We start from the raw sequence: 24,483 nt of genomic DNA, 5'->3' as shown, positions 1-24,483 counted from the left end.
TGTAAATTAAGAATAGTTAGACTTCTGACCCATCTCCCAGAGCGTGTTTTAAGGAATTTTCATTTTAGCCAAGTGCTTTGATATGGGGCAGTGCTACATTTGTTCTCAGTGGTGGTATCTCCCTTGCATTGCACCTCAAACAGCGAGAGGTGCTGAGGATGTGGGAAGGAGACAAAGAGTGATTTCTTTCTACCAGCTATTTAGGCAGGCAATGAATCAATCCCTCTTATATTTTCTCTGCCATTGTAAATCCCTGGTACTGCCCTGTGTAGGTGACTTGAAGTTATAAGAGTTTCCCAGTGAACTTGCAGCCTGATCTATCAGGGTATACCCAACAAGACAAGGTACTCTACTATCACAGTTTGATGGCTTTCTGTGGTACAGGGTTTTGTCTCCCTCATTTTTAAGTGAATTTAGTGCTGGTGGAAGGTGCAGCCTCAGCAGCCCTGGTGACAAGTCTTCAGCTTGTGCACAAAACTAGGAGCTCATGGGAACAGCAGTGCAAGCAACTTGGTAATTATTTGTATTATAATAGCCCATAGGAGGTCCCATCAGGTTGGAAGCACCATATTTAGTGAGGGAGACAGAGACAGTTTGTGTCTCAAAGAGATGGCAATCTAATGGAAGGAAGATGCAGCAAGCAGCTCTGACAAACTCTTGGTAGGAGGATGTGGGAAACAAGAGATTTTTACCTGGGGTTGGACGTGGGATGTTTACTGTCAAAACTTGGAACTTCGTCCCTTGAACAAAAGGACAAAGGCTGGTGGCTGGTACCAACAGCAAGTGGCTCAGTCCCAGAGGAGGACTAGAGAAAATTTTAAAGGGGTGCTGCTTTACTAGACAATGGTATTTTCACTGCCAGAGGGCTTTGGGCTGGTTAATTTTGGGGTTTGGAAATTAAGATGGAATCCATTTTTGATCATGTTACATTTATGTTCACACTTGGCCCTTAAGGGGAGAGGTTAGAGGGGATGGGCTCAAGTGTGAGCTTGGCTGGAGCGAAGACAAGTCCAGCATGGTGAGGTAGTGGCAGACACATAGCAGTTGTAGCCATGTGAGCACTGCAATATGGTATTGCTCAATATTGTAGTTCAGAGAGGTAAAAGGCCAATAAGAGTGGAAGAGGATCCAGCCACAAAAATGCTGAACCAGTGACCAGACAAGTAGGAGGAGAATCAGGAAAGGAGTCACAAGTGAGAGGGTGGAGGAGAGGGATTCAAAGAGGAGGTTGGAGGTGCCAAATGTCGAGGAGAAGGTGAAGACTAGAGATAGTTCTTCATGTTGATTGTAGCTCCCAAGTGTCAGTGAAAGGCCTGGGGCCTTCCTGAGATGAAAAACACTGCACTTCATTTTTAATTAATCAAAATATTAAAAAAAAAAAAAATGTTTGTGGTGAGATTAAATGTTTGTGCTGTTTTCAGGCTTTGGGGGTTTCATAACATTGAGATGAATTTCAAACCAAATGCCATTTCAGTCACAGAACTGAAACCCTTTGCTTAGCAAATGTTGATTAAAACCTTTCTTTTGGGAGGGGAGGGATCTGTATTTTTTTCCCCCCCCTGAACTTTATCAATTTTGCAAAACTGGAGCAAGTTCATGAGCTGTTCTGGCACCACCTGGCATTTTTCAGCCCAAAAAAACAGTTCAGCTGAATATTTTGGCCCAGCTCATGTGAGTAGATGTGGGTAGGTAGAAGCCCCGAGAGCACTGTGGTGAGGCTTGCGAGGGAGGTGTTTAGGGAGCAGCGGTGATGAAAATCGGAGCAGAAGCAGCGGAGGTGGGAGCTGGCAGGGCACTGTCGAGCCGGTGAGCACAGAGGTGCGGTGCGGAAGAGGGTGGCGGGGGCTGTGGTTGTGTGAACGGGAAACAGCATCACACACTTGGGAGGAAGGGATGGTGCCATGGAGGCAAGTGGAGGAAGTAAGGAGGTGAGAAGTCTCAGGGATGTTGGGCTGGTTTGGGCAGCACCACTGATAGGACAATGAATATCACTTGGCTTTTGTCTTTGGGATGGAGGCAAAGGGACTTTTTGAACAGGAATCCAGAGCAAACCTCCCCTTTCCTAGTGTAATGGCAGAGTTGCTTTGGACTCTTCATCCTCTTAAGGCCTGATGCAAAGCCCATGCAAGTTGGTAGAAAGGCTTTGGGTTGGGTATGTGGAGCAGCATGCTGCTGCCTGGCTTCAGGGTCTTGTGTGAAAGGCGCACTGACAGACCAGGGCATCGTCAGGATTTCCAGGGCAGCAGAAGAGCTAAGGGACCCTTGCTCTAGCACAGGGGATCTTGAGTAGGATCCACGCCACGAAGTTCTCAGTCAGACATAGTTTACTTAATGAAAGCTGTAGCGCGACTGTAGCTTCAGCAGGGGGTGAAGGGAGAGAGGTTGAGGGTGACCAGCATGCTCCAGCACTGAATCCTTCCGTCAGCTTTTGGGCAGCTCCAACTCTTTATAGTGCCTGGGCCATCTCATTTGGTGAAGCACCTCCCAGCCTTTCACAGGAGAGCCAATACCTCGGGGTCACCAAGGAATGGCTTGCCCCGGGCACATCCTTGCTGCCAGGCTGCTTTCTTCCCCTTGCTCAGTGTTGCTGGCAGTGGATTGGGCTCCTCCCTTGGTTTAATTCCCATCCTGGCACTTCTGGCAGAGCAACCCTCCCCACACACACTCAAGGCTCAGGACACCCCATGTGGTGCTCTGCGGGGGCAGCTGGCAGCATTTAACTCCCTGTCTGCAGAATCAAACCTGCAGAAGAGGCAAGTGTCTGCATGTCACTCAGGAGACTCGAACCAATGAGTGCCTGGTAGGAGGTCTGCTCTACACAGTGCACAGACTAGTGCTGGTGTTTCTTCTGCTAGTTGTGTGTGTGTGTGCATGTGTGTGTTTGTGTGTGCATGTGTGTGTATGTGTGTGTGTGCTTGCAGGGAGAAATTGGAGACGCTGCCTGCCTGCTCCCATCTCTTCTCTTGCTCTCTCCCTCTCTCTCTCTAGCTCACTAACTCACTCTCCCTCCCTCTGCAAACATTGGATTTAAACCTGCTCAGAATTCAGCACAGAGGAAAGCAGCAGTGGCAGCAGCGGCAAGCAGCAAGCAAATCAGCCTGTAGACTACTGCAGCTTCAAGATGTACCATCCTGCCTGCTGGATCGTCTTCACCGCCACCACTGCCCTGCTCTTCATCCCAGGTACAGTGGGAGAGATTTTTTCTCTAGGGGATGGAGGGGACATTGGACCAGAGGGAGGGTAAATGAGATTGTGTGTGTGTGAGGGGGACAGACTTGATGCACATGCAAACACACATGAACACACACACACATTCTCTCACACAGCTAGTTGCTCTGCAGCAGAGAATTGCCAAGTGTTTTCAGCAGCCAGTGCAAGCAGGGTTCAAAATCTGTGCCCAGCCTGCTGAGGCTCTGCCACCTCCCAGATGGGCATGGGGCTGGCTAGGAGACCAGATACTGTCCGAGTGGCGTGGGGAGGAGAGGCTCCTGCACTCTCCGCGAGAGGCTGAGTGGTCTTTCCAAGCAAAGCCTGCGTGGTTCCTGAAGGCTGTGGAGAAGTCTGTCTCTCTCGGTCATTCTCAGTTTTCCTCTCTCCCTTCTGCCATTCTCAGTGACTGGGGAGGGTGCTTTCCTTCCGAAGTTTGGCATCCTTCTCTCCTTCACCCCTAAGCTCCAGGTGCTGTTACAAAAGCACCTGCTTCCCTTCTTGTATTTTGAGCAACTCATCCAGCAATGCTGACCCTCCACTGCCTGTTCTGTCCTGGGGCTCAGATGGGAACTGAATCCCACTGTTGCTATTACCTGTTTGGACAATTAGCCTGCAGAGGGGCAAAGATGCTGCAATCTTAGGAGGCCTGGCAGGTGGCTCGCTCCCTATGCTCTGCAAGCGCTGCTGTCCTCTTCACAACGCTCTCAGGAGCTCAGCATCAGGATTCAGAGCACTGCACACACCTGTTTTAAGGGGGTTTATTATAAGTTGGTTCAAAATATTCTCTCAGGGCTGCAGCTGCTGGTTTGAGGTATGTGTGTCGAGCGGAGAGGAATCATAATCTTGCCTGTGCCACATCTCTGGTCATAAGTGAGCACTAACACTGAGGATGGAGAGCAGAGGAATAAATAAAGGGGGAGAAAGTTTCTGGCATTTTGGCTGCCAGCTCATGCTGTCAAGCTGGGATTTTTCAGAGCTGCGTAAGAGATTCTGACACCCAGTTCCATTAACATGAGCAGGGAATTGCTTGCTTCAACCCTAGCCTTGATCTTTCATCCAAACTGTTTTTTCTTGGCTGTGTCTGTGATCTGGTATTTGGGAATATGCGTGCCTGTATTTTTAAATTGCTGGTCCATGTTCCATTATATTTTTTTTCTCCAGGTCTGTGTTGGGGTTGTGGGGGGGCTGGTGAGCAAAGCATGAGCTGTACCGCCACGAAAAAACACCTTCTCTCACAGCCCCAGGGCAGTAAATTAACTCCAAAGTGCACATGCTAAAACTTTCTCTGGGAGGCTAATGCCCCTGGATCAGCCACAGGTCTTTTGTTGAGAAATACCTCAACATTAGACCATCCTGGGCCACCCACTTTTGTGCTGCGGGCTTGAACATCACTGAAGTTCAACTTGAGTCCAGTGAGTACTCGTTTGAGGTTTAGCCAGTGGATAGACCTTGTGCTCACGGTTCGGTATCACCCACCTTGTGTAAGTGAGCAAGCACAGAGCATTAGGGAGGATCAGCTGCATCAAGGCTTTTAAAATGTCCTCTCAAGCATCTGTGAATGTTTCTAAACTAAAATGGTGCAAATGTCACTTTAAAATGAGAGGAGCTCTGTGAGTGCGAGGCGAGATGGGCATCAGCTGCAAAACTCCGCCGGATTCAAGGGGTCTTTGTGGAAAATATCACAAGAACGCATGAGTTTCATAAGATGAAAACCAAGCTGGGCCTCAGGAGCTGAGGACAGCTTGTGCCTCAGAAGCCACATGGAACGAGCCAGCAGCTTTTCCAGTCTCTCAGTGGGAAGATGTTTCCTATAGTCAGAATTGCAAATGAATTGATATTGGCAGACGAGAACTGCTGGGGGTGGCAGGGTGCAATATTGGTTCCATGCCTGGTGAGTTGTAGTGCCATAGTGAAGGTATGTTTTCAGCCCGCTGAAGCCTGCCTTGCTGTGCCTGAGGTTTGCCGGTCCAGTGGGGCTTAAACCCTGCTATTCTAACTAGGGACAGATCTAATCCAGTTAAAAACCTGTGGCATCAATAATGTCAGTGACGGAGAAATACGAACTCCTGGATCCAAGCACCCTACATCCAGGGAGGTGTTTGGCCTTGGTTCAGGATGCGAGCACTGTTGCTGCAGCTTTTCTCTCTTACCCCAAATAGGCAGCAGTCTCTACTCTGACTTCGAATTCCCAAACTGCTTGCATGTGCCATGCTGGATTCTCCCTTTAGTCCATCAAGTCCAAACTCTGCCTTCTTCCATTAGCCTGCTACTCTGGAGGAGGCCAAACAGAGTTCTTCTAATGCACTTAGCTTGCTGTGTGGTGCTATGTGAAACATGAAAGTTTCCTTCCTGACCCCAGAAGTGATCAGTCTGTGCCCTGAAGCATGAGGTTTGATTATTCTTTAGCTTTGATTATATAATTTAGATTTGATATTGATCTTATCCAGTGTTTACAAGCCCCACCGCACCCTGATTTTGGCAATTCTAGTGTAATTTGGTTGATCCCAGTAACACTACTATGATCACCAGGGCAGCTGACATTAGAAGCCAACTCACTGACCCCAGGCAGTGCCTGCCCTGAGTTATTTACTGGTGCCAGTGGTTGGGGGAGCCTGCTCCCACACTCTTCACGTGCCTGTGACACCCCCACAGGATATGCAGAGGCTGGTCTGAAGTGTGAACTCCTTCCCTTTCCATCTTTGTGCGACTCCTGCGGGAGTTTCGCATAAGGTGGTTAAAGTGAGAAGGGAGCCTGCTTTCAGAAGGTGTAATTAGAGTGAAGGGAAACATCACAACTTGAAGGCTCCTGCAGAAAATAGCATCGCAAAGTTATTATTAGCGATAATAGCTTATTTGCAGTTTGTTCTCTCCTTCTCCCCTCTGTTCGTTTCTCTTCTCCCTCTCCCTTTCCTGTTTGGAAAGATGCGTTTCTCCCACAGGGACTCGTGTCGTCTCGTTACCAATTTACTCTTGCGGAGGCTAAAGACACGAAAGGTTAATGCAATAATGAAACCCTGACCCTCTGGTCATAGATAGCGTCTTACTCTGCAGCTTTTTATTTCTTTGTAAGACACGTTTCCATCCCAGAATAATTTCTAAGGCTAATGCTGTTGTCATCTGGTGCCTTCGGGGAAGGGGGTTCACAGCCGTAAATTGCTTTCTGAGGCAGAATCTCTCAGATGGGAAGGACAATGAAGATTTTTAACGAGTCCAGAATCTCAGCAGTGGGAGGAGGTGGGAAGTGGGGTGGGTAATTTGATTGTCAAGCCAATGGCAAGCGCTGTGGACTGCAGGGGCATCTCTGGACGCTGAGCGGTGATTTGTGCATGAGTGTGGGTGCTGTTTGGGGTCAGGTAAAGGAACTGCTGATGGCTCGGGGTGAGAGTGCTCTACCTGGCCCACGATCTGATATCTTACCTCTACAGGTGACCAGGAAACTCTGTGCACTGTGTTTGCTTTGCATGAGCATTGATGCTTGCTTTCTTCAAGGGGATACCTGTTCACCCTCTGGCAGAGGGAATTGTTCCCAACCATGGAAGCTGGGCTGGTTATACCTTGCCCAGGCTGAAATTTCAAAGTGAATAGTCCCCAAAGTGGTCATGTGATGACCCGGGGGGCCAAAGGTCACATTAGAGGTACAAGCTGTTGTCTGATTGGCAGTGCTGTTCCCCTGAAGCCAGTGTATAGATGAGGGGTGTGATCTCGCTGGTGTAAGCCAGAAGTGACTTCACTACAGCCAGTGATTCACACCAAAATGAAGCAGCTTAAGATCAGAATCAGGCCACGTGGAAGCAGCCTTTTCTGTAAATGCTGCACCCAGGCCAGATCCTCCGCTGGTGTAAATCTCCACTGCTTCCAATCCCGGTGGATCTCCGTGGCTCCAGTGGGAGTAGCTGAGCTGGGGCAGAAATGCTCAGGGGTGGCTGAGGCAATGGCCCCAGCAGTAAGGCACTTTTGTGCCCTGGCATTGCTTTGGCCTGTGCTGTCACTGCGGGGTGAGGTGGTACCAACTGGGCTCGCTGAACTTGGCCAGGGTCCCCAAGGCTGCCCCAGTGTGATGCTGCAATGATGGATGGACAGTCCCAGTTTCTCACTGGTCCAGGGAGTCTGGGGATGAGCTGAGACCTGCCATCCCTCATGACACAGAATACAACCCAGGCACTGGGGGGAGAGGCTGAGTAGGTGGCTACTTGGGGCACTGTGCATAAGGAAGTAGCCCTGGGTGCGCTGTGGCCCTCCTTGCCAGGCTCGTTCAAACTCTGCTTCTCTCCAGAAATCATTGGACCAGAGGAAAGCAGGGCTGGAAGGGACCTCATGAGGTCATTTAGTCCAGCCCCCTGCTCAAGACTGGATCATCTCCAACTGGTCCTCTCTCTGCTTCCTCAAGTACACGTCCAGTCAACACCTGAGAGTCGCATCTGGGTCCCACTGGCTGCCTCTGTGCCTTTGCTGCAGCCCAGCAGAGGAATCCAGGTCTGGGGCTGTGTGGTAACAGAAGGTGTCTCAGGGGCTAGACCAGCTGAAAAAAAACACAACCAGGAGCTACACCACTGTGCAGGGACCTCCGCACCCCCAATGCTGCTGTCTGTGGAGCAATGGTACATCACAGGGGCAGTCAAGGGACCCACACAACCCCACACTAAATATGGTGTCTGATGCTTATAGGAACTGTCCACCTGCTTGGCTGCCTCAGTAACAGAGAGCTGAGGGCTGAAGGCAAGTGCCTCTCCGGCGCTGGACTTGTTGCTGCCAGCAAACACTGCTTTGGAACCGAGCAGCTCCTCCTTAGTGGATGCAGCTGCCTTGTGGTGCTCTCTCTTTGCTTGCAGCCCTGCTTTGCTGCCCTCTTCCCTTTTCCAGCTCCCCCCATTCCTTCTTGGACTGGCCTGATAAATGCCCAGCACTTGAAGGCTGCTCCTCTCCAGAGCCCTTTGTGGTCTGCTCCTCAGAGCTCATTCCTGCTTTGCCAACCAGGGAACTCAGCTTGTCCCCTTCCTCAGTGAAATCTATCTGAGAGACCTCTGGGGGAGACGCATCTGTGCGGCCTCCCACTCGGGGAAATATCCCTCCCCTGCTGCCCTAGTCCTGCTGGAGGGGCATCTATCCCAGCTGAATCCAAGAAACTGTGCAAACCCCAGCCCATTGCAGCAGCTCAGTCCCCCGTCAACTGTCCCAGCTCACAATGTTCCTCCCTGCTAATGCTATCAGCTTAACTAGGTCATCATTGGCAATCTGTTGCAGTTGAAGATGACTGTCTTCCATGATTGTCTTGTCCAGTGGGTCTGAAGATGGCTGACCAGGCCTATCTGGGATCAACAGACACACTTGCAGCTTGGGCACATGTTTTCATGTGAGGTGGGTGGCTCTGGGTTTTTGATTCGGTCCGTGACATGCTGTTTTGGCCGTTCCTGTTTTTCCATTTCCTGTTGTTGTCATAAGGCAAAGTACTGAGATCTTTGCAGCAGACTCTTCCTCCATTTGAGGGAGTCCTGGGCAACAGTCTCCCATGAGTTAAAGTCACTCTTGGCCTTGAGGACATCCTTGAAGTGCTTTCTCTGCCCTCCTCTTGAGCACGCACCTTGGCTGAGGTGGGAGAATAAAACTTGCTTTAGGAGTCTGGAGTCGGGTATCCAGATGACGTGGATGGCCTAGCGAGGATGATTGTTGCCTCAATGCTCCTGGTGTTTGCTTGCAAGAGGACGTTAAGATTGGTGCATGTGTCTCCCCACTGGATTCATAGGATCTTACACCAGCAGTGTTGATGGTACTTCCCCGGTGGTATGAGGAGTCTCCTGTATATTGACCACGTCTCCGCTCCGTACAGTAAGGTGGGAATTGCAACTGTTTGATAAATCATGAGCTCGATTTTGCATCTAATGTCATGATCTTCAAACACCCATTTCCTCAAGCATCTGAAGGTTGCACTTTGGAGTGATGTTGGATTTCTTTGTTGATATCCGCCTTCTGCGAGAGATGGCTTCCAAAGTACTGTGAATACTCAACGTTCTCCAAAGTCTCGCTATGAATCTGAATTGCCAGAGCTGGGGACTGTTCATTAAGAGCTTGTTAATAGCAGGCTCTATAGTCTTTTGACTGTTAAGTCTCAGTCCCATAACCCACACGTGGTCCCTGTGTCTGGTCTGTTATCTCCAGCTGGGAGTTCTCAGACCATCCCCTGACTTCTCCCTCAGAAGATGTGCGGTGGCCACTCCAGGAGAGGATTGGGGTGAGCCTCTAAGCCCCCAAACTGTCTAGGAGTTGACCACTTTATGTATGATTTGGTGCTCAAGTCCCCAGTAAATCACTCGAGGACAGGCATACAGAGGGGGGACTGCAGAAGGCTTAGCCATTCCAATGCCTCCAGGTTCCCCCCAGTGCGGTCCCTGTCCTTTAACTTGAGCATGGCATTGCACTAGCCATCTTTGTATCCATCACATCAGTCACTTCTTTGCGTCTCCCTGGCCCCCTCCTACTCTGTATTATTGTACCTAGAGGGTGTGCGCTGTTGTCCTCTGTTGGAGCAAATCAGAACATCTCTCCTGCATGTCACAGACCCTGTACTGCAGCTGGTGAGGGGAGGCTCTGTGTTAGTTCAAGTGACAGGGGTGCAGGAGGATCAGCTCTCTCCCCGCTGTCACTGCAGGGATGGGAGGAGCTGTAATGTGCAGCACAGTGACAACCATGGCTATGGATTTGTTACAATACTTACCTTCCTCGCAGGGATTAATTAGTTGCTCGTGCGACACTTTGAAGCTGCCGAGTGCGAAGGACAATTACTTTTGCTTTGATTTTTGTCTCTGTTTTTTGGAGCAGGGCAGTTCCCTCGGGCTCCTTGTTGTCACCTCCTCCACTGAGGAGCCTTGGGTTCTGCACCCTTGGCTCTGTCACGCCTGTGATTGAGTCTCTGCCTTGACAGCCAGCTTGCTATGCTTCCCCCCCTGCTTGGTGACAGTGTGCTAGCCTGTGGCTCCTTGTGGCTCTGCTCCTACCAGCTTAGCCTGGCTGCCCCAGGGCTGAGAGAGCTTTGAAGGAGAATTAGCAAGCCATAGGAACGGGCTTGAGTTTGGGATTGGAGCACACGCACATGCCTGTTTCCTGGCTGCCTGTCATCACCGCCTCCCGATAGCAGTCAGCTTCCTCCTGGCCACGGGGACTGCTGCAGTCGGCAGCAAGGATTATACAGGGCTGTGTTGCCCATGGGCACCTCCTCTGCATTTGCAGCCTGGCTGAGAATGCCTAATCGGATCACCACCTCATCCACTGAGAGCCCCTTGGATTATGGACGAGGAAGCAGGGCACAAGAGTCCTCCTCCGGGGGAGCGGTGTAGGTTGGCTAGATATGGCGTGGAGACTGGCATGTCTCCGAGCCAGCTGTTCACTCCAGGGCAGACACTGTGCTGGCATTGGGCAGAGCTATCACTGCAGTTCCTGGGTGGAGAGAGCATGGCATTTGACTGTGTTGCACAAAATAATGGGAATGTGCCTGGATGAGAGAGCCAGTCACGCTTGCAGTAGCCCATCACGCTCCCTGTTGGGCAAGGATTGTCCTGGCTCTTTACACCCTCCTGCTCGCAGGTGACCCGCACTGCCTGCACACCCCCGGGCAGTCAGCTAGCCTTGTCTCTCCTTCCTACTGGCACCTCTGCCCTCCACACACAGCCCAGACTGGTACCTTACAGTGCCAGGCACAACTGTGGTCACTACCCATCACCCCCACACACAGTCCTGCCAGAGACCCCTTTGCCTCCAGTCAGATATTGAAGTGCTCGTTCCCAGGACCTGTTCCCTCCCCCGGTGTGTACGTGCCCCCACAGACAGACTCCTCTTCTGCCTTCTCCTCCTCAGTTGTTTGTTTCCTTAGTGCACAATTCAAGGCCATTGCCTAGTGTGGGCACACTGCAGCTCTGCTCCTCAGCTGTCTGCTTGCGTGCCAGCAGCTTGGGGATCCATGTCCAGCAGCCTCAGAGAGGAATCCCTGCCATGGGGGTGGTGGCTGCCCCATCTGAAGTTCTCCCCTTCTAGGTGCAGATCTTGAGGGACACCGTGCACCCTTGTCCTGTCCCTCACTCAGACCCCCACGCCACATCAGCAAGCTGGTTTGTGACATTTCCAGCTTTGAACACATTGGCCTCCAGGCTGTTTTACCCCATGAACATCTGCTTGCTCTTGCCATGCCCCGTGTCCGAGAATGCAAATAAATCCTGTGCAGTCTGCCCACCTGCGGGAGCCTTTTTTGGAAAGGTAAAGTTATAGTCACAGTAGGGACTTGGGCTCCATTCCCTGCTGTGCAGCAACCCCCCTGTGCCTCTTGAGCTGTTCATTTGATCTGCTCGTGCCTCAGTTTCCCCCATATACACCTGGAGTAACCCTCCCTCATGGGGAGCTATGGGGGGGTGTGTTCCCTAACGTGCTCCAGGCAGTCAGATATTTTGGGGATGAGCACCAGAGAGGTACCTAGGCAGGTGGCTGTATATAGTTGTGTTTCTCTCCTGGAGATGACCCCATTTGTTGCCTCCAATCACATGAACGAGACTCCCCTGGGTTACTCCCTTTCATTGTCATTGCATGTATTATTACTGCTACCTCTCTTGCTCCAATCTCCATGGCGCTTGGAAATGGTGCTTGGAAATGGCACTTATCCCTGGGTTCTCAGAGAAGCGCAAGCTAATAGCTGTGTGACACATCCATCCCCACGAGGGCTCCCTTTTCACTGGATGCATGGCATGAATGGGTTAAGAATGCCTCTCTGAACCATCCTACCCTGGGGCTGTGGCCTGGGCTCCAGACTCTTTTGCTAGCAGTTGAAAGGATTGCATCCTCCCCATGCTGCTGAGAGTCCTCTCAAGGCAGCACCACGGAGCGTCGTGTCAGAGGGAAACAAGGTTGGGTGAAGCCCCCCAAATGGGCTTTCCCTTGCTCTCTATTCCCCTCCCCTTAACAGAGGTGAGGAAAGACAGGCTTCTTCCCCAGCTGGTACCCACAGGCTGTAGCAATCTGGAGTTCAATGTGGCAGGTGTCCATCCCTGTAAAGCAGTGTTGCTCCCAGAGCTGGGTCTTCTCTCCACCAGGCGAGGATCAGGCCCAGACCTTCCCTGAGGCAGCACTGCCCAGGAGGTAGGAATGATGTCTCTGCCCGTGGAGCTGTTTTCCTGCTGCCTCCTGCTGACGCCTGTTTCTTGGCCTGTCACTCCTCTCCAGTGGAGAACACCTGACTGATGGGAAGCTGCTGATCCCTGAGACTAAGCCCAGGAATAAGTACCTGGAGCACATTAGTTCTGCTTTAGTGTCATTTCAATATAAGCGAGAGGGACTTAAAAGGATTTTCTGTGCTCTCTCAAAGGCAGGGTATAGCAGCGGATAAGGCACTGCGGACATCAATCCTGCCTCGGGCAGAGGCTCTGAGGAAGAGAGCTCTTCGGCAGGTCCCAGTGAGAAGCTAGTGCTCAGACCAGCAGTGTGTAACAGTGCACGCTAGCCTACGTGTCTTTGGCTGAGGCTTGGGACAAGCTGTATACAGAGGCTCTCTTCCTTCCCAGGCAGGCTGTGCTAGATGGATTGTATATCCCAGCCAGTATCGGGGAGGTGGAGTTTGCTCTTTTAAGGTGCCTTTAGCTTTAGATCTGCCATGTACTGGCTTCATTTTTGCTTGGAAAGAACATAAGGTTCTGGATTCACCCCATGCAAGGTATTGTTGCATTTACCTTTTCTGGAAGTGACCAGTGCTTCGGGTCATCCCAGTTTTCCCCTCAAGACACTTTTCGAACAGGGTCATGCCGAGGAAGCAGTGAGCTGGTGAAGATTCTTGAGCATTTTTAAAGAGATTCTCAATGACTCTGTGCCCTTTATGTACTTACAGTTGGCAGATGCCCTGAGGAATGAACTTTGGCATGAATCCTTCTGAAGAGCTGATGTTGAGCTCAAAAGGAAAGATTTTCATTGGCACTGGCGGGAATTGGGCTGCCCTGAGAGTCATCCCTAAAGTTTGGAGATTTGGGGATGACAGATTTCAAGTTGCTGTGTTGGTCTTTTACACTTGAATGTGCATATATGAATATGTGGTATTTGTGCTGTGCTTGTTTTGCAACAATCAGCCGTGCAGCCAGGATCTGGGAACAATGCGGTGTGACTGTCCCAACTAGCCCATGTGCATTTGTGATGAGCTGCACCTTAGACCTTGTGAATACCTATAAACACCTAGACCTTAGGGGCTGAGCATATCCTGCATTGTCCCCTGGCATCCATGGGAACCCAGGTGCAGTACGTCAGCATGCCCAGTACTCTGGGCAGTAGTGGAGCATTTGCCCTCCTCTGTCCTGACCAGAACCTGAGGCCATTATGCCATTTCCACTCCATCTTTCTTGGGGAGGAACTTGACCCTGTTGTCAGCACTTCCTTCACGAAGTCATTTTGGGATTGCAGTTGGAGGAGGTGGTCTCTTGTGTGCCTGTAACTCTTTTGGAGATCGTCCTGACACTAGCTACAGCAAGAGCTGTCTGCCCTCCCCTTGGCTTGCCTTAGTAGCTCACTTACATTCACATCTGTGCCAAAGCAGAGCCCAAATGGCTGCATCCCCTGCCTTTCCTTCTTCCTCCCTGCCAAGCCCCACTCTTCTGTTAGCCAGTCTCTCCTGTCAGCAAGCGCAGGCTTCTTCCTTTTTTGTTTAAACTTAAAAATAATAACAACTCTTCTGCAACCTGCTTGCCTCCTAGTCATCTCTCTCTCCCTAATGAAGGCATGGTAGTTATAATTACCAATGCAGCAACAGCACATACAAAAGTGGCTTTGACACTTGCTGCTCAGTGGGCGGGTTTTTTTTTTTTTTTCCAGGGAACTCCTCTTTGTTTCATACTTGGGGAAGAAACCCTTTCCTTCCTGTTTCTTCAAAGACCTGTGACTGACTGTACGACCACTCCAAGGAGGTGGGAGTGAGCATTACCCAGCAAGGATCCAGTGCAGCTGAGGCTGATGGGGTGCAGGAGGGGTGAGAAAATTGATGTGTGTGTGTGTGTGTGTGTGTGTGTGTGTGTATGGTAGAGAGAGAGGGAGCTCCAGGCTCTTGTGGGGCTTGGGACTGAAGTAAGTTGAGCAGGATCCTCAAGTAGGACTGTCATGTAACCTCTGCTTTAGGGAGAAGGGGGCACAGGCTATCAATAGGGCAGTTGGAAGTATATCTCTCAAGTGGCTAGTAGGAGGCTTTGCTGCCTGTTGGGTGGCTGGACAGAGAGTGCTTGTCACTTCAGGGTCAGAGGATGCTTTAACTGGGAAGGCTGAGTCTGACATTTCTAATGTGGGGCAGGGAGGACTGCACAGGGCATTGTCAGTACTGGTGGGGGTGCATGGGGCATTTTTGAAATGGAGGAGGGGAGGGGCAGTTCCTCCAAGTCCTCAAGTTCATCTTCCAAGGGGTGGCTGGGGAGGAAGTCACCACATGTGTGAGAGGTTCTGGGAGCTTCTGAGGCAGGCGTGCTGGGAGTAGAAAGGCTGCAATGCAGAGGCCCAGCTCACTTTTTGCACTTCTCATGAACTCAGCAGGTCATAGGGAAATGAAGGACCCACCTGTGCCCAGTTTCTAAGACTGAGGCTTTGAGAGCATGCCCCGGGCCAGTGTTTGAGTGGGTGAGTTGGTCCTTCAGTACAGAAGTGCCCGGATGGGGATGTGGGGTATCCCAGCAAGGAGGAGAAAGCTGGACCTGTTGTGTGTGAAATCAGTGTGATGGCGCACGCACACGTGTGAGATGGGGTGGGGGAAACCGTTATTTTTAGACTTACTTTTCTGTGAGTTCAGCGCGAGTGAGAAATGCTGGATTTGACAGCTCTGGAGTCTGAAGCTCTCTGCATATCCACAGGGAGGGGACAGCTCAGCCAGACCCTATGCAAACTCCCCATTCACCACCATCACTATTCTGTCCTCACCCAGAAGGGCCCTGTCCTAAGGTGGGAATTTGCCCTCTGTGGCGCATCCAGTCTAAGGCGTTGGTTGTCTTTTCTTTGTGTGTAATGCATCCTACCATGCACTCAGCTGATGTAATCTAATCCCCTTCCCAGAAGAAGGGTGTGAAGCAATTCCTCTGAGTATGAGGAAGTCCATTTGGCTCTGGTTCCTATCTCTGCTCCTCTTAGCATAACGATCTCCTGGAGGAAAGGTTTTATTTAATGGGGTTCAATTAGCACTTCCTGCATTACACTGGCTCTGGTGATCACTGCAGGAGAAGAAATCCAATGCAGATGACTTCCCTTCCAGCTACTGGGTAGCGCCTATGTACTGCATGGCAGCTTGTGGGTAGAGCTGGGCAGAAGGCGACGGGGTTAGGGAGGGAGGTCTTCTTAGGACTGAGTCAATTCATTCTCTCCCAAGGGAATTTCTGTGCACTCCCTAAATTCTTCTCCAAGCCGGGATGATTTCTGAAAGGCTACCCTACATGTTGTCCAATTAAGGCAGGGCAGGTGGTGTCTAGCGATTAGAAAAGGGATTAGGGAGCTTAGATTTCTGGGGTGAGTTGCATGAAATGTGAGTAATGAAGCCCATAGCTTCCAGCAGTCTGCCTGGTGTCTGCTCTCATTGTACCAGACTCAAAACTCAGACGCAGTTGCTTCAAAGGTTGGCACGTATTTCAGTGAGATCTACAAGCCTTTCAAGTGAACCTGGAGCCAATTTATCCCTTTGGGTCAAAACCACATGAATTCCATGTTTTTTTTCTTTTGGTATAATTTAGCCATAAAACTGACACAAGTTTAAATTCAGCCTAAATTCAAGGTCAAGCCCAGGTCCAGGCTGGAACCCTAACCTGCTGGAATGGGGGTGTTGGCAAATCATTTTCCACCCAAACCTACTCCAGGGTCTGTTGGAAACCATAGTTCAATTCTTGCCCATGCCTCAAGTGAAACAGAGTCCGTAGCATCTCAGTCTCCATCCTGTTGTTCCAGATCATGAAACCAGTGTACAGCCTGACCCTATGTCAAGTGTGTTCAGAAGAGATGCAGGGGTGCAACAGGAGTCTGTGCTGTAAGTTAGAAGACTGGTGCAAATTCATATGGGCAGGCCAGGTGTGAAGCGGTAGGGTTCAGGGACAGGCAGAGTAGGAGATGTCTGACATGTTGGCAGAGCTACAGCAGGAGCTTAGAACTGGACTAATGTGTTGTTCCAGGTCAGGATGGAGGTGCATTGGCAAAGCAACATGGGGAGTCTGTGGAAGAGATGGAATTGGATGTATGGTGGACAGGGGCATTGTAACAAGTCTTGGTATATCCAAGCCTAGGTGGATCCAGCCTAATTGCACATGGGAGCACTTGGGCAACGCCTTCTGCTCTACATGGCTCACTTCAGGGTTACTCTTTCCTCACTCTTGATGGCACCGTATTCACTTGGGAATTGACAGTAGAAGACGTTGTGCTCCTGCAGCAAGAGGAATCTGCCCCTCCTGACCTGGTGTTCCCTCACCAATGCAACAAGGCAGGGCCTGGCCAAGGCTTTTGTGCAGGGGAAGAGCTTGTTTTCATGTTTCTAGGGTGTTTGTTGCCAGAGCATCTGCCCCTCACCCCAAAGCGCTGAACGTGCTGAACCCCTTGTGTAACTTGTCTGTCTTCCTCCCAGTCTCGGCGAACCCAGACCAGCCATTGAGGAGAGCCCGGATGTTTCTCTAGAAACAAATCCCTTATAGTGGCATGACGGTGCTGGCAGGAAGCAGGAGCAGGCTCGGCGGGCATTCTTTCGTGCTGCAGAACTCAAGCAAAGAGAAAAGCCATTGACATTTTCAGTGGGAAAACCGCCCAGGCACGTTTCTGCTATGAGTGTGCCCCTTGCAGAGCCCAGGAGAGGAGTTTTCCATATAGGGCTCCCACGTCTGAGGCCTGAGTAGAAAAGCGGGGAGAAGAAAGGAGGACGGGCTCTCCTCTTTGTCCCCCCACCATGTACAATCCTTTACAAAAGGCATTCCTCCGCTGTCCACCTGCCAGCCAAATCCCTCTCCTCTCTCAACTGTTTACTTCTGGCTTTTGTTTCCCAGACTTGTTGCTATGCATGTGGCGTGTGGAAGAAGCTCTGGCGAATATAGGCCACACTTTGATTGTTCAGCAAGCTGGAAAATGATGATGATAATTTTTGACAGGAAGGAAGGCAGGGAGAGGAAATCTCTGGGCTTTCAGATCCGCTCTGTCATAAGCAGGATCTTGCAAGGGGTACCTATCGACTACTCCCTTCCAAAGGGAAATGGGGTTTGCAGAGCGAGAAGGGTTCAAATGAAACGTCCTCTGCTCTGAGTGGAAAAGAGCGCTGTTGCCAGTCTGTTGCTGTGCACGAGTGAAGTTGGGGAGCTGCTGGGGGACACGGTGAGCGAGTGCTGGTAACACGTCTGTGTCTGCCAGCAAACGGCATGCAGGGTTATTATTTCCTCTTCTAGCCATGTGGGCAAGCATTGATGCTCTAATGATGCTCCTATACCATAGAGACGGGGCCCAGGCTTATTTCGTCAGTAGGTAGAGCTCTTCTCTCCAAATCAGCACTGGTTGGAGCGGTTTCACACGGGCCTGTCTCCAGTCCGCCCGCTGCATTGGTGAAGACCTCTTCTTTCCAAGGAGCGTTAAAGCCATGGTAGCTCTGATCCCCCGGTGGCTACTGAACAACCCATGACACATTTGTCAAGCATAGGAAGGTAAGTCTTTATCCCAGCCCAGCGCTGATTTGCAGAGTTAGTTCCTCTCTCCTTCATTTCTCCCGGTAGTTTCATCTGGATGTGGTTTTCATCTCTTCCTGGTGCCACGTTGCTGTGGACTGCTACTGTGCTCCAGCCCAGGGCCAACCCCGATGCCATGGCTGGTGCACTGCTCTCTTTTACCAAACTGGCCGGTGTGCTAGGAGGCTTCGTGGGATGCTTTGAGCTCCCCAGCCTGGATCGTCAGCATCCCAGAACAGCCACAGTTTCAGGTGCAGCAGGTTGGAAAATCAGGCCCCACGTCAGGCACCCCAATCACAGGTCACATCCAAACACGTTGGTTTGAAGCCACAATGTGTCCCAAAGTCACAGAGGCAGGGCTAGCACTCGCAACGTCTACTGCTCAGTGCTCTGCTCTTAATGCTAAGGCATCTGTTATCTCTCAGCCACCCCTGCTGTTGCTCGCTCATCTCGTCCACCTCTTAAGACCTAGGCTGAAGCTATTATCATTTTCCCCAGCACATGCGGTCCCTGCTGGCTCTTCCCATTTATTTATTTTATTTAATGGCTTTGGCTAATTTCCACTTTATTTTTGTATTTATTTTAATGCAATCGCTTCTAATGAGGCTAATGACATTTAGTCTCCATGGCGGCGCATTTTAATTTGGTCATTGAAATGTCAACGTGAGCCAGCAATTTAGTGTCTCCCGACCACAAAAGCTGCCGTAGACAATGAGCTGCTCTTCCCGTCATTCCATTTCCCTTGTTATCTCCCAGCTCGCAGGGCCAAGTGATGCCACTTGGCAACCCCCTTCCAGGCGATCAGGGACCGGGTTCGGCAGTAAAGCACCGGGAGGATAAAAGATGAGGGCTGTCTCCAATGGAGCCCTCGGAATGAGTGAGCTTGACATAATTAATCAGATGTCAGAACCTCTCAGTAAAGTTAACTGTGATAGGCAGGGAAATCTGTCAAGTAGGTTATTCTTTTCCTCGTGACATTTTTATACTGTATCTGTCTCTGCCCATCCATCTACCTTTCCTCCTTTCCTTCCTCCCATCATTTACATTTATGTAGCACCTTTCAGACCAAGTGCAGGCCAGATTTTACTCACCCTGACCCACACGAGCCGTGCCAGGTTAACTACCTGAAGAAAAGCGAATGGGAGGGGACCCTGCTGGACACACAAGAATCTTTTTGGCACTGAAAATCACTGGCATGGGCCGTCATGGGAGCACGAATGTGGGACCTTTGACATTGGAAGTACAGGGCTCTGCCGCTTGAGTGGACGGGGCAATGCTGTTAGCTGGCAGCAGTAAAAGGTGCACATGGAGATACTATGGGCTGTTTGCTTTGTACTTTCTTCAGAGGAAAGTGACAGCCAGCCAGAGAGTCGGGCTCCTTGTGAAATGATACAGGTAGAAGTAGTAAGGCCCCGGATTCAAACCAAGCTTTCAGGGAGAATGAACGGCATCATGATTGGCCACCCTGGGTAGACAGTGACTTGCAAGCTGTTACAGCTCCTAGCGACTGTGAACCTAGGCCATTGCTTTTCACTCCTCTTAGAAAACCAGACTTGGATTCAGCTGTAGATTTGGTTTCAGTCCTGCTGATATGCTCCCTATCCCTTTCCCTAGCCAGGAAGGAGAAGATTCAAACTTGCAGCATCTGAGCAAGTGAGGTTGCACATTACTGCAGGATATCCACATTACCTTGCTGTGGCTCAGATGCAAGAAAGGCTGGACTTGCCCCCACCTGGATTTGAACTTGTTGGACCAGGGAATGCAGCATTCCCAGCCTGCTGTTTAGAGTATTCCATGGGCTTCTGGACTGGAGTCACAGTACTGCGGGTGCGTCTACACAAGACACTAAAAGCAGAGTAAACTAATTCTACTGTGCATTAGCACATCGCGGCGAAAGCCATGCAAATGCACAGCAGAATTAGTCTACTGAGCATTAGTGTCACTTAAAAGATGTGTGTCGGCGCTACTGTATAGTAGTACCACTTATCATGCATTAAGTCAATACCTGTTATTACAGGTACTAAACTTTAATGCTCCGTAATTAAGGTGCGTTAATGCATGTGTAGACATGCCCTGTGTCTCTGAGTCTACTCCACTGGGACTGGATGGCACTGGAAGTGATGGGTGGAAGGCTCTAGTACCTCCAGCACTTTATAAATGGACAGTAAGCCAATAGCTGCAATAACTTGAGGTTGTACATCTGGTAGGACCATGGAAGAACTAAACCTCGCGGCCTTACCTGAAGGCAGGTCAAATAACAATATCCACAGTTCAAAAAATGAGGCACTGAGAGATGGAGCAAATAGTCTGCCAGTCCTTCTCATTACCCACCTTTCTGTCCGTATGTTCATTCCTTTGGCACATCTTCTCTTCTGTGAACATTGGAGGGTGTAGAGAGGTGGTAATATCTGCTTCTTGCTTTTTCTCCTCCTTTCTGGGGGTTAGGAAATTTCAAGCCCCAAAAACCACATTTTAATTTAAAGAGAAGTGCGGGTGCCAGGGGGAGAGGGCTGAGAGGCTAGGCTGACACTTAAGTCATGAAGTGCAATAAATAATACTGAGGTCTTACTGAGGCTGAGACTTAGTTCATGAAGTGCAGAAGATAATACTGAGCTCTTCCTGTAGCATCCATAGAATTAAAGCATTTGACAGAGGAGATGGTTATCTTGATCCCCATTTTTCCACAGAAGAAAACTGAGATAGAGCAGAGGAGAATTGACTTGCCCAAAGGCATTCAGTAGGGCAGCAACAGAGCTAAGAGCATGGACCCAGGTAAGGCAGGGGCATAGGCATGGTTCTGCTGCTTCGATAGAGCAAATGCTTTTTTTTTTATGTGCAAGGAAAGAGAGAGGTGTTGACTGGAGAGCTCAGATAGTCAAGGCCCTTGGGCTCTGCTCTCAGGTTGACAGTTGCTTTGCAGTGTGCTTTTGGCCAAGTGACTTCTTCATGCTGTGCCCCATATCACTCCCCATGTTATAGAGGTATTAGTACATTCTCCCTTGGGGGCTCAATGAGTTTTTGTATTGTCCATAAAGTGTTTTGGAAACTCAGAGGAAAGGTCTCTGAATGGCTCAGGAATCAAGAATGTGTAAGGAGCCTGAGTGGACCCTTGTTAGGACTCTCTGGATAAATGGTTGTCTCTGAATGCAAGGCAGGGGACCTCCCAAGCCTGAGTTCTTATTAGTTCTTCTCCAAGTCCTGATTCCCATGAATGGAGCCAGAGCCAGCTGGGCCCACACGTGTTAAAACATGGGCACCAATGCCATCTTGGTTAGGTTTTGGAGGATCTGGAAGACCTTGAGAGGTCTCAGTGAACCAGCCTGACAGTGCACATTAAAATAATGGACCACTTCCTACTTTGAACCCCAGGGGCTCTCTGTTGTGTCTTTCTCCCCCCTCCATCGTGTCTTGGCTCGGAGCTCAGAGGCATCTTTCTGCCCTTGCCAATTCTTCCTCAGGTGATGCTACCAGGCTTGACATAGTAATGCCCACTGGTTGGACAAGTCCTAACCTGAGTCTAGGAAGTGATGTGGGTCCTGGCTTTAAGGCATTGGACAGTCTAGACTCCAGGTGAAGTGATCAGGAAAGTCTGTCCCTATGGTCACTGTCTCTAGATAGGTCTGGCACTAAGTTTCCTCAAGATTCAGGGCCAGTTTCCTTGACTTAAACCCAGAAGGGTGAATACAGCAGAAATCCTTAGGTCTGCTCTTCACTCAACCTGTAGGCTCAAAATGGAAATGTTCTTTCCAATTTAACTGAGCGAGCGCATTTGTCCTGGTAATGCCTGCTGTGCCTTTTCCTTGTAAGCTGTAGTATCCACTGGCGGCTCGGAGGCTGCTAGTCAATTCCTTTGCCAGCCTTTCTATGTAGTAGGGATACTTTATCTTTATAAAGTAGCAATAAGTGGACAGTATAATATATTTCACTTTTAATAAGGTGTTGCCAGTTGCACACACTCCACAGAGCAATTAGTGTCAAAAGCAGCTAAGCAATGGAGGGGAGCCGTAATTCGACTGTTTACCGAGTCAGAGGATTTATGGGCAGTTGGTGCAGGGAGCTGTGGTTGCAGCTTGGCTGGAGACAGAGGAGGTGCTGTGCACTGGCTTTAAAGTCACAAGCCTCAGAGCTGCTGGGAGCCCTGAGGACACACAGCTGCTCTTGAGGGGAAGACGGGAACAACTAGCTCCTTCATTTAGCAGTTCCTCGTGTTTCAGGTGAGGTGTCGGAAGGAGAGCCTTGGATGGTGGAGTTAATAAGGACAGATGAGCCAGCTCAGATATAATAGCCAGCAAGCTGAGCCTCTGCCCTGGAAATCAAAGCAAGTTTTACAGAGGTATGGGAAAGATGGGAGGCAAAGAGGCAGGATGCAGCATGAGGCTGCACTGGTTGTGTATCTAGGTGGAATAAGGGCAAGACCCTGGATGGTGTTGGTGTCTGGCTATTGCAGCGATGGGTGTGACATGATAACCTTGATAGATTTGGCATCAGCTGCCCCCTTATTCTCATAGAACGAGAGGACGTAGCTCAATGCCTGTTTCACCCTTGCTGTCCTTTCCCTGCTCTTGAGCAGTTCTGCCATATCCCCTCGCTTAAGTGCAGTGGAGGGTAGAGCAGGGTGAAGAGCAGGCTTGGGCCTTGCTGACCAGTTGGAAAATGAAACCCCCAGGGAGATGTACTGAAATATTCAGTAACTTAAAAAGTGTAAATAAATAAATAAACCAACCAAGAAGCCACCCAGCGGTTTCAGGTTCAGTGAAATGTTCTAGTTCAAATTTCAGCTTTTTAAAAGTTATTTTTTAATCCCCACTTCTTTTACAGTAACTTTGAAATAAACTTTTGAAATGAGGAGGTCATTTTGAATTAAACCAGAAAAACAGTTCAGGTTATTTTTTCCAACTTTTCTCCCTTTTGGGTTACTTTTGGGGTTTTTTGACACAAACAATTTGTCAAAAGTGAGATGAATTTGCAAACTATTCTGTTGTTGCTGAATCTGCACCTTTCCTCACCCCTGAAGTATCACAGGGAATTAACTGGGCCCATAATGAACTTCAGGTCTCCTGCGATGTGAGGGCTGGCCCTACAGCAGTTGCTCTTCGATGCACAACTGGAAGCGGAGAGAGCAAAACCAGTAGACAACAGGCCAAGCTTTTAGAAGGGTGGGAGGTTTTTCAGATTGTAAAGGCATTGCTGTGTATTATAATAGGTGCAGCCCCTCAGCTGGGCTTCAGGGCTGGTGGGAACTAAACCCTGTACCAGGATTCAGATTCCCCAGGTGGAAACTGGCTCCTCCTGTGCAGACTCTGTCTGCCTGGTCAGGTTTGACGCGCCCGTTGGATTTGGTCACTTTGGGAATGCATGCAAAGGTTCGTGTTTGCGACCTCTCAGTTATCAAGCACAGATGCCAGTGGACTGGGGAAAGGTTTTGTGTTCCCAGCCTCCAAATGTTATCAGATGCACAGGTGCCCATGCATTCAGATGCATGCACCCCCCTCTCCCCTCTTTCTAGTCTGCATACCCCTCAGGCAGGGGCAGCAGCAAGATTTATGCTCGCGAGCTCCAAAACCAGTAGGGTCCATGAGTCAGTGCTTGTGACTTCCAGAGGCAAAGCCTTAGCCAGTGACCATGGAGCGAATATGAGCAATACGTTGGTGACAGGAGGGAGGTTTCTTTTAAGCCTCCTTCCTCCCTTTTCCACCCCCTGTTTCTCAGTTCAATAAAGTTCCAGTGTCTCGGTTTGTTCGCCAAATTGGAAGCCTTCCATTTTCACACCTTTGTAATTGGTGCTATCTGTTGAGAAAAACTCTGCAACTCCAGCCTGGCGAGGTCAGGAGGAGCTGAATTGAATTAAAAGAAGTAGAAATTGGTTGGCGGCAGGCAGAGGGCTGCCGAGAGAGCTGTGCAATTTCTCTCCTCCAGGCTCCTGATGAGCAGAGATGCTGGTGGCTTCCCAACGCAACCTGCAGGAGTCTGACATTGGCCCACCCACCCCTTCATCCTCACACCAAGGTAGGCCCCTTTCAATTGGAAACGAGGAAATGAAGCCCAGCGCCTCGTCCTTTTATCTGGTCAGCAGGACAGTGTTCAGCTCCTCCAGGTCCTTGGCTGGGACAGTATTGGCTGTTGCTGAATGACCTTGCCATAAGTAAGTACAGAAGAAAACAATGTTTTTAATAAAGCTAGAGCTGTGATACAAGCAGATGGGAATGCAATTTGAAGCAACGGGGCTATTATTCCTGCTGTCACACACATCCTTGCAAAAGAATCCATAGCCTGTTGACCCAAATTCAGAGCAAGCGTGAAGGCCTCTGAAGTTAAATTTTGTGGCTCCAATTCTGTTGTGCGCAAAAAATCTGGAATTGTTTCTTTGGTTTTATAGTTCCTGATTCTTCACTAGTTTAAAATGAGATATCTCCAACTGCTGGACTAGCTTTGTTCCTGAGCGTCCAAGAGATCGGACTCAGGCCTGCTATGCTTGTTTATATTGAAGAAAATGAGAAGACATTTCGGACCAGTTCAGTGCGTCCATCCAAACTTTTCTACCAATTCCTTTCCAACTTAAAGAGTGCTGGATGGGTGGCTTCCCATTCCATCATCTGTCCCAGTG

The 24,483-nt window shown here is 49.9% G+C and overlaps 1 protein-coding gene across 1 annotated transcript in view; it reads left to right on the top strand.

Annotated features, from left to right (window-relative positions):
* Positions 1–24,483, top strand: part of LOC102574673 (opioid-binding protein/cell adhesion molecule) — a 749,440-nt gene that overhangs the window by 110,156 nt on the left and 614,801 nt on the right. Inside the window, exon 2 of the mRNA XM_059719855.1 lies at positions 2,989–3,182. Coding sequence (XP_059575838.1) covers positions 3,122–3,182 — 61 coding nt within the window. The 5' untranslated portion in view covers positions 2,989–3,121. The remainder of the gene's footprint in view (positions 1–2,988; positions 3,183–24,483) is intronic.

Source organism: Alligator mississippiensis, chromosome 16 (assembly GCF_030867095.1).
Source record: "Alligator mississippiensis isolate rAllMis1 chromosome 16, rAllMis1, whole genome shotgun sequence".
Taxonomy (NCBI): Eukaryota; Metazoa; Chordata; order Crocodylia; family Alligatoridae; genus Alligator; species Alligator mississippiensis.
Note: the sequence above shows the minus strand (reverse complement) of the source record. Positions and strands in the feature narration are given on the sequence as shown.